Here is a 10,064-nt window from a genome sequence, read left to right as displayed (position 1 = left end):
AGGTGCTTATTCTAAAAGTATGACTGTTTTTTTCAAAACAAAACCTGTCCACTTAGAACATTCATTTTTCCCTGAGCAAAGGAAGCACACAAAAATATCTTATACAGTGTACATGTGGTAAGTTGAATTAAGCTAAAATCAGGTTTTTAGAATTTTGACCCAATAAATTGCTCTGAGGGCTCATCTTTAGCAAAGATAAAAATGTTCAGATCACAGAGATTTTTATGCAAGGCAGATGTTACCTACTTAATGCCACACAACCTATAGCTGGGAGCACAAAGGTGTTCTCAGGAAGGCAGTGGTGGTTCTTTAAGAAGTGAGGGATCCCAGGCTATTTATGATAGAAGTCTGGCTACCTTTTCCTTAATGGTACCTATTAAACCTGAGAAGCAATCAAGAAAGGGAGCTTAGTGTGCTGGGAATTTGAAAGTGGATACTTAATGTTGTGAATCTTCTGGAAAGACCACAGAGAACTAGAAGAAAGCAGGTTCTCATGAGGCTGGGGCTGCCTAAAACAGCATCTTTGTGAAAATCATAGGGACAGAGCTGAAGATCAACATTGTAATATTATCCTCGGTAACATTTGTGGTCTGCATTATATTTATTTTCATAGCAAATTATCAAACTTATCATTGTATAAAGATATTGTAGCTGATAAAAAGCAGAGAGTATCCTACTGGTCTCCCCAGGAGCTCTGGTTTTGCTTAGGTTAGGCCATCAGATGGTCCCAGGTGGTTTCAAAACCAGATCTATAAGAATAATGAAAATAAATGTTAGAAAAACAGCTAATGGGCAACAGTCATAATATCACTTAGCAGATGTTTATAAGGCCTGGTTATTTTTATGTTTAAAGAGAAACCTGTCTAGCATGACGCATATATCCACCATGGCCCAATTCATGGGTCCAGACCAAAAATGTAAGAAATTCCCAAGACCTGTCTAAAAGGCCATCACTGTTGTTATGTCAAGATATATCGTAGCTTTTCTTTTTTTCTTTGAATTAATGTTGTTTGTAACTTTGCACTCAGAGAATGAATGGTTACAGCCAAAACAAAAAATGCAGCAACCAATAGCACATGAGCCTTCCTAGTCATGGGATTGAGAGAGTAGTTTTTTTTTATAAAACACTTAGTGTAAGTTTTTATCAAATCCCCCTCTACTTTGTAATGAGGCAAATATGTCCCCTCTACCCCTTGGTTACCAAACCCACTGAGATGCAGCAGCAGAGTTATAACATAGTTTGATGTGTACAGTGCAAGGGATTCCATCTTTCATTGTACAGAGTTTATGCCTTTGAGGAAGAGACAGGAGAGACAGGAGACTCATGCTTTCTTCGTGGGTTTCTCTCAAGGTGTAAGCACCTGGCTGTGGTGAATGTGATTCTGGTGGTGTTTTCTATCCAACTTGAATCTGTGATGGGAGCCGACTCCTTTATTTGTCGGCAACCCAGGGAACACTAGTTCCCAAGCTGAAGGAAAAAAAAGCTAACTGGTCTCATGGGATTTTGCAGGAACCTGTAATTCTCTCTCTAGTGAGGTATGCCACAATGAATTTTGGGGCTTGAAGAAAGAAAGTGATCAAGGGGACCAATAACGGTCAAGAGGACAACTCCGGTTTATAATATTAGTTAAGAATGAAGTCATGTCGCATTGTTGGCTGGAAGACTGGGATCATAGGTGTACCTAAGGGTGAGAACCCCTGAGGCCAAGGCTTCAGCTCTTCATCTGATGAAATACAGATGAAATGATCCAGATTGACGCAATACAGATAACTCAACGTCTCTCACTGAGATAGAATGCATAGCCAGCTGCAGTTGGTGTAACCGTTTTAGGAGCTACTTCACACTGAACAGTATGTGTCCCTTCTGCCATGGGAGAGTCATCATGTTCTTGTAAGAGAAAACTCAGAAGAATATGAATCTATTCTAGAGCAATTTAGAATACAAGAAGACTGATCTACCTGGGGGAAACCCATTTGAGTTTAGGTTCATGTTATCTGTAGTTGAAGCCGCAGCAGCAATTTTGCAGGTAGGACTGCCACTTCCTAGGTGTTTTCCATACATTCCCTTCCCTTCATCTTTATAACAGTGCTGATAGCTAGATACTGTAATGCTCTTTTCGCAAAAAAAAAAAAAAAAAAAAAAAAAAAAAAAAGACACTGAGCTTTAGGGAGTATAATAACTTGCTAACAAAGATAGATAGTTGGAGGGGGGATTCTAATGTGGAGTGGGTAATTTCAAGAGTTTCTGTGACCACCCCCATTATCCTGCCTCTCAGGATGTTAATTTTCTTTTTTACTGTTTTATATTCAAAGAGTTTATATTGGATGTGATGGAATGATTTGATTTCCTTAGTCAATGGTCTTTGCTTCCATATCATTTTGAGGAATGTTGTCAATAAATCAGCAAAATAACAATCTTATAACATTAAAAAGCTTCTCTGTTCAATGAAGGTCTGAAATAAACTGAAATGATTTTCATCACTTTTAATCTCAAAAGTAATATCTTTAAAATGAGTGCAATTAAATCTGGAGAGAATAATCTTGTAACATGCAGAGTTGAGGTCAACTTCAGTTTACGGTGTGAGGTTCTATTTTATGCTCTTAACATCATCATGTATTTTTTTTATGGGTGAAAGTGTAATATCTAAAATAAGCAAGTGATAATACTTGAAACATGTTGATTTAATTTGAAAAATGCCTCTTTCCTTCTAAGAACCCTGTTCTCTTTAAGACTTGATGGATTCTGACTTTAAACTGAGTCTTTAAACTTTGAATGCACCAAAGTTGCTGAAATGATCTCCATGTTGTCATTATCTTAGATGTAATGTTGTAATGGGTACAGTACCAAGCTGGGGACCTGGATTCTAGGCCTAAATGGGTCAGAAGTTGGTTGTGTATGTGTGTATAAGCTCCTTAACTTTTCCATATGCTTAATGTTTTCACTGTAAAATGAATTTGAATAGTTGATAGTTAGCAAGGAGACTATTCAAATTGTTCTTGGATTTTTAAAGTATATATCTGGGACTTTAAAAACTATACTTACTTGCCTTTAAAAACTATACTTACCTAAGACCACACACATGCATCAGGACTATAGGATGTTTTTCATTTCAACATCAATCTGAAATGAAAAAACGTTATCTAAGTCACAAAGTATCTCATAAACTGTTGCAGAAGGTATACACAAATTTGAACCTTGCTTGAGGGAAAAGATTCTTGTCAAATGTAGCTTTACATTAAATTTTTTATTAGTCATCATTCACATTTATTTAGTTTTATACTGTCCCTGCCCTTAGAATTTACAGTGTTCCAGGAAAAACAGACAAGAAAGAAATGACCATAGTTACCAAGTGCCAGTTCCTGGGTGTGCATGGAATGGTAAGGGCTAATGGAAGAGCTTGAGTGCCAGGGAAGGATTCCCAAAGGAGGTAGGTGAAGCCTAAATTGAATCCTGAGACTTGATGAAAGACTTAGCCAGGTTGGAGTGAGCATCAGGCAGTCTGCGCTGAGTCATTATGTGCAAAATCCTTGAGGTGAGAGCAAGCTGAATGTACTTGAAAGACTGCAAGTAGTTCAGGAGGAAAAAACAAAAAGGCAGGAGGAACGAGAAGTAACGGTAGGTCCGACTGGAAAAGAAGTCAAGGGTCCAAACTCTCTATTACAAAAACAAAATTTTAGATGCAATGCAGATAGAGGAATGTGCTAACTATTTTGTATTTTACAAAGGTTATTTTGACCTCTGTATAGAGATGAGGTTCAGTGTGAGGCATGGAAGGTGGTGGGACTGGAAACAGGAGACCAACTGGGACATTGTAATTCAGGCAAAAGTTTGCCTACACTTAAGTACCAATAATGTAGAAGTGGGGAGGTAGAGATAACTGATGTGTTAGAATCAATGGGATTTGGTATTTGGACATATATTAAAAAAAAGACAATATCAAGGTCACTTGTTAACTTAGACAATGAGTAAATGGTGGTGATTCTCATAACCTTAGGAAACACAAAAGGAGGACTTTAAGGGGAAGATTTTGGACATGTTGAAATTAATGAAACACTTTTTTAGTCTGGTTCAGAAGTGCCATTTGTCATTCTTCTAGTGGCTGTGCCGAGTATATTTAGAAAGGTAGATAGAGGTGGGTCCCTGGGTATAAATGACTTGGAGTCAATGTAGTAGATAGGCAACATTTTTAAGGAAAAATCTGTTAAGCAAATGTAGGGCAAGGAGAATTAATAAACTATATCCCAAATATTATAGGAAGACAGGACAAATATTGACACCAAGCATTGAGAATCAAAACAAACGCTGTTCTAACATGAAATCCTGGAGGCCAGCTCATTAACCTAACTGTGAGATTAGTGTAGAAAACCATCTAAAGGGCTAAGATAGGGGCGCCTGGGTGGCTTGGTGGGTTGGAGCCTCTGCCTTCGGCTCGGGTCATAGTCCCAGGGTCCTGGGATCGAGCCCCACATCGGGCTCTCTGCTCAGCGGGAAGCTTGCTTCTCCCTCTCTCTATCTGCCTGCCTCTCTGCCTCCTTGTGATCTCTGTCTGTCAAATAAATAAACAAAATCTTAAAAAAAAAGGGCTAATTCAAACAGCAGAGGGTCTCCTCTCCCAGCAATCCAGACAACCACATGTGTGCGAGAGCCTCCGTTCCATTTGTCTCCCTCTTCTCTAGCAATTACTGAAAGATTGGCTCTTCGGGAGCAGCACTGCTCTACATTAGCTGGATATGAAGCAAGAAAATCATTATAAGCCTGCCTTTTCATCATCGTAATTGAAAATTCAACATTTCTAAATAGCAACGTGTTATAATAAAAAATCTGAATGCAACTCAAAAAAAGAAAAGCAACAGACTTGAGGGAAGCATGTGTTGTGTGCTGTTGTTCAGTTTGTCTTCTATGATGTCAAAAAGGAAAGTGTGTCTATGGATAAACAGATAACAAAAATTGCTTTTGACAAAATGTAAAAATATAAATACTTAGTCCTTTTAATAATTGAGACTCTCAGCAAAATCTGCTGGTAACAAATAGGTGAAGTAATTTTATTTTTCTGGGATAAAGAAACCTAATTCAGCTGTTGTAGGTTGGTAGTAAAGGAAGGGACTGCTCAGCTGTTTTATGCTAAGCATTTTAATGCTGGAAATGACCAAAATATTCTAGCAATCCAACTCCTCCAATTTTTGTTTAGAATTTCACTTGGCTTGCATTTTCATGAAAGATGAACATAATCTATTTCTCAGCAGAATTTAAAGAATAGGCTTTTATTCTTCATCTGGAGTTCTAACTTTATAAATGGCTACACACAAGATTGACAAATAGGTTTGGTTCTAGGTTGTGAATGTACAAATTAGAAGAGAAATCAGGATCTCCTAGGATATTAAGCAGAAAAACAAGGTGATGTAACTCAGTTTGGCAAACTAATTAGGACTTTGTTAGGTGCTATACAGCCAGAAACAAATAAAACGTCACTAAATTGTTAGTACTCAGAGCACAGACTTGCCTAAATTTTAAGTTTTAAATTCCAGCAGTGTGATTAGTTTCAGGTATATGACAGTGATTCAGCATTCCCTGCATCACCCAGTACTCATTATATAGTGCTCTTTAATCCCCATCACCTGTTTAACCCATGCCCCTATCCTTCTCCCTTCTCATGATCATCAGTTTTTTTTCTAGAGTTCAGGGTTTGTTTCTTGATTTTTTTTCTCTTTGCTCATATGTTTTATTTCTTAAAATTCAACATAGGAGGGAAATCATATGGTACTTGTCCTTCTCTGATTGGCTTATTTCACTTAGAATAATACTCTGCAGCTCCAACATGTTGTTGAAAATGGCAATATTTCATTTTTTATGGCTCAGTAATATTCCATTGTGTGTATATATACCACCTCTTCTTTATCCATTCATCAGTAGATGGATACTTGGGCTATGCCCCTTCAAATCAGTATTTTTTGTATCCTTTGAGTAATTACCTAGCAGTGTAATTACTGGGTTATAGACCAGTTCTATTTTTAACCTTTTTAGAAAACTCCATATTGTTTTCCAGAGTGGCTGTACCAGTTTGCATTCCCACCAACAGTGTAAGAAGGTTCCCCTTTCTTAGCATCCTTGCCAACACATGTTTCTTGTGTGGTTATTTTAACCATTTTGACAGGTGTGAGGTGGTATCTTCTTGGAGTTTTGATTTATATTTCCCTGATATCCGGTGATGTTGAGCATCTTTTCATATGTCTGTTGGCCATCCATATGGCTTCTTGGGTAGAAGACATGAATAGACATTTATTCAATTTTTTTAAATTGGATTATTCAGTTTTTGGGTGGTATCTTATAAGTTATTTATATATTTTGGGAGGCCAATGCTTATCCATCAGGCCACTGGGGCTTCTAGTTATTTATATAGTTTGGATACCAACCCTTTATCAGATATATCATTTAAGACTTGACTAACTTTTAAAAAGCCATTTTAAGTATAAAAAATATACTTATATACATATAAGTATTCTCAATGTGCTCTAATAGAATATTAGAAATAGAAAAATGGTAGAATAATAAGATGAAACCAAGCTTTTGTCATTTTCATGGTTTAACTGAAGATCTTCAAGAATTTACACAAGTTTATCCAACTTATAGAAGAGGACTTCTAACTGACATTAAATTATTAGCCTAAGTATTGACTTACACAATAGTTAAATTCTTTTCATGTAAAAACACAAAAATGTTGGGTCAATAATGGATCATAAAGGATGTTTCCCCAACACATGACAAAATAAACAATAGTAAAATCAGTCCAATCTCAACAGCCACGGCCAGAGTAAGAAAAGGATATAATTTAATATCATAAGCAGAAAGAGGGGAGCAAAGGAAGAAAATATTTTGGCATAGAGTTGTTCTTTTTTAAAAATACTTTTTAATTTATTTATTTGACAGAGACAGAGATCACAAGTAGACAGAGAGGCAGGCAGAGAGAGAGGGGGAAGCAGGCTCCCTGCTGAGCAGAGAGCCTGATGTGGGGCTCAATCCCAGGGCCCTGAGATCCTGACCCTAGTTGAAGGTGGAGCCTTAACCCACTGAGCCACCCAGGTGCCCTGGCATAGAGTTGTTCTTAACCCAGCCTCTCTATTCCAGAAGTGGAATTGGTGAGACAACACAGTTCTTGGAATTATTACTAATACCTCCAAATTCACAGTAAAGTGAAAGAAATGTTATCTTTTTGACTCTTCTAAATAATTAATGACTGCTGGGGAGTAACAGGTCAAATGGAAGATGCAAATGGGCTTACTGTATTTGAAAAAGGCCAACAGAAACTCTCCCCATGGAATGGGATAGATACAAGTTGACTTGGTAGAAGACATCCTAGCTTAAAACATTTAACAAAATCTCAGAGAATGACCAGAGCTACAGGCAGGGAACCCATATGGCCTGCATTGGGCTCTCCTCCCCTCCTTTTAGGTTCAGTCTGCATAAAGATAGGACACTAAGTACTTGCCTCACACGGCTTATAGGGCTTATAGGAGAAAACCCACAGTCTCAGATGTAGTAGAAAGGATACACTAACAGACTACAGAAAAAAGGGGTTGCTGGAAATGCCTGTTATGCACAAGGTAAAAAAATAAATGACCTGGTATCTATGCAAATTTCATTTAAGGGACAGAAGGAAAGTTAGGAGGGGAATAGGGTAAAGGGAATGGAGGAGGAGGGAGATTAACATTTACATTTAAAGAAAAGTGAACACAGAGCTAGTGGGAGTGGGGAGGGTAATTGGAAGATGTGTGACTTTTGATTTCTTTAGCTTTTAAAGTTTGGAAGCAAATCAATAGTGTCTAAATTTTTTTTTTTTTTGTAATTAAAAATGACTCCTTTTTAACTTTTAGAACCTCTTACTCTAAAGAGATATTAGTGACCATTAATTTTCAGTTGCACTTTTTTCTTAAAATTAAATTTTTTTAAGAGAGAAGGTTTGTGATCCAGGTTTCTAAAAGTATTTCTATCTACTGACACTGATATGCATGTACATATATGAAGTTAAATTCACAAATATTTACACTCACTGTGTGAGATGGACTCTTTCTACCACATTTTTTTTTCCGTCTTAAAAAGCTGTTAATATGTTATAACCTTCAGTTTGAAAAACGCTGCAGTATACTTTGTAACATAAGGGTTTATGAATATAGGCAACAAAGTTTTCAACTGCCTCAATTTGCTTTCAAATTAGCATAACAAGGAAACAGTAATTGTTTTGTCTTTCCCATGAAAGTGTCAGGAAGAGTCTGACACATAATGGCATCTCAGTAATAGAGGAGTTAGTGAATCTGAGTATAGGAGTTCTTAAAATACTGTACAGTGCTAAGTAGAGGGTTAAATTTTCTTACCTCTGAATGACAGTAGAGTGGAGGTGAGTTTATGGAACAGCACTTGGAGGCAAAGTCTGAGCGCTTGTCAATCAGCCCTTGGAGTTCCACGGCACTGGCATCAGGCAATTGTGCTTTTAATTGCTCTGCTAGTCTGAAAGACCATGTGTATGTAAGGTTTTATTAGATGTACTTTACAAACCTTACTGATGCAAGATGATTACTCCAGGTCTCTCACAATAAAAAAAAAAAAATGGAAATAGTTCTTAAATTTCAGATCTGTGGAGTGATTTTTGGCAACTCAATTCGAGGTTAGAAAGTGAATCTCCATCTCTTTTAAGATCCTAAAAGTAAACTTAAAATTCATGTTGCTGGATATGAATTCCTGTCTTTCCCCTTTCACTTGCTCAAGTATATTAACATGACTCCTTCCTCTCCTATTCTTCCTGACTTTTCATCTTCTCTCCAGGGCTAGTTTTCAAGCTCCTTAAAGAGTATTTTCATCATGGGACTTTATGCCACCTTAATACTTTTTCTGTTCTCTATTTTATACAATTTCCCCTTCAGTGTGCCTACTTCTCAACTAACTGTGTTGGAGAAACACAAAGAAGGTCAGAAGTTTGGACTCTTGTTAGCTCTACTATCAGTTAACTTTCCGTCTAAGATGGTGCTAGGACTTGAGTTCTCAGGATTGTCTGTAATAATCTTGGTATCTCTTGACTCTTTCAATGGGTAACTCAGCCTGGTTTTATGACCTTCTCCAGGAACAACTTGCCAGCCTAGTTGTGGGCAATAGGAGGTGGTAGAAACCCAAAATTGTCTAGTTGAGGCAAGGTGGGTGCTGGGAAAGGACAAAAGGATGAGGGGGCTAGTTGACTCATAAAAGCATTACTGAAAGTAGTAAGTCCCGAGTTGGAAGAGGAGGCAAGTCAGACCAGAAGGAACTCAGAGAATGGAGAAAGAAAAAGTGTGGATGTGTGTGTGTGTACTGTTGTGCAGGATTTCAAATACCTGGATGCAGTTGTCTCAGCCTTTGATTTCATAACCCCAAATGTCAGTTCTATTCCATTGTTATTTTTAATATATTGCGATTATATAAATTGTTAGTTGCCCAGTGTAACCCTGGAGTACAAAACTTGTTTTATCTATTTAATGTTATTCTATACTTTTTCTGACAATTGAGAAATAAGCATTCTGAACTTAAGGTTTTCACAAATTTTCATTTTCTTTTAGAGTTCTGCTAAAGCAGGCTTCATGGGGGTCATTGAAGGAGGTGACCTACTTTCGGGATTCTTATGTCTTTTTGTGGAGCTCTATTTGTGCTTGCTTTAGGTCTGTGTTGATCAAGATGATTTGAGATGGATCTAAGAAATCTATTTAATTAAGTTGGGAATGCCATGGATCTTTAGGAACCCAGTAAAATTCCTTTCACTACAGTGGTCTTTCTTCTCTTACTTGAGAAACAAGACTGTTTACTCACGTACAACATGACTGATGATTAGTTATTTTCAATTTGTAAAGAACACATGTTGGTCATGGGTGATACTACACTTGATGGAAAGTTTGTGTTGTCTTGTCAGACCCAATATGCTGTAAAGTTAGGTAACCTTTTCTGGCAGTTTTCTAGTTCCTCAATTATGTGTGGGAACATCTACGTAAGCTTTAGGGCAAGAACGTTGATGAACTTTGGGCTAATTTGTTGTTTTTTGAATCAAGTT

At 37.3% G+C, this 10,064-nt stretch overlaps 1 protein-coding gene across 1 annotated transcript in view; it reads right to left on the bottom strand.

The window, feature by feature from the left end:
* Positions 1 to 565: 565 nt before the first annotated feature.
* Positions 566 to 10,064, bottom strand: part of GC (GC vitamin D binding protein) — a 33,572-nt gene continuing 24,073 nt past the window's right edge. The window contains exons 11-13 of the mRNA XM_032843129.1: positions 8,368 to 8,500; positions 3,067 to 3,121; positions 566 to 749 (exon numbers count right to left, since the gene is read on the bottom strand). Coding sequence (XP_032699020.1) covers positions 3,092 to 3,121; positions 8,368 to 8,500 — 163 coding nt within the window. The 3' untranslated portion in view covers positions 566 to 749; positions 3,067 to 3,091. The remainder of the gene's footprint in view (positions 750 to 3,066; positions 3,122 to 8,367; positions 8,501 to 10,064) is intronic.

The sequence above is a fragment of the Lontra canadensis genome, unplaced genomic scaffold, assembly GCF_010015895.1.
Source record: "Lontra canadensis isolate GAN:19392208 unplaced genomic scaffold, GSC_riverotter_1.0 scaffold1, whole genome shotgun sequence".
Lineage (NCBI taxonomy): Eukaryota > Metazoa > Chordata > Mammalia > Carnivora > Mustelidae > Lontra > Lontra canadensis.
This window is presented reverse-complemented; position numbering and strand designations above follow the sequence as displayed.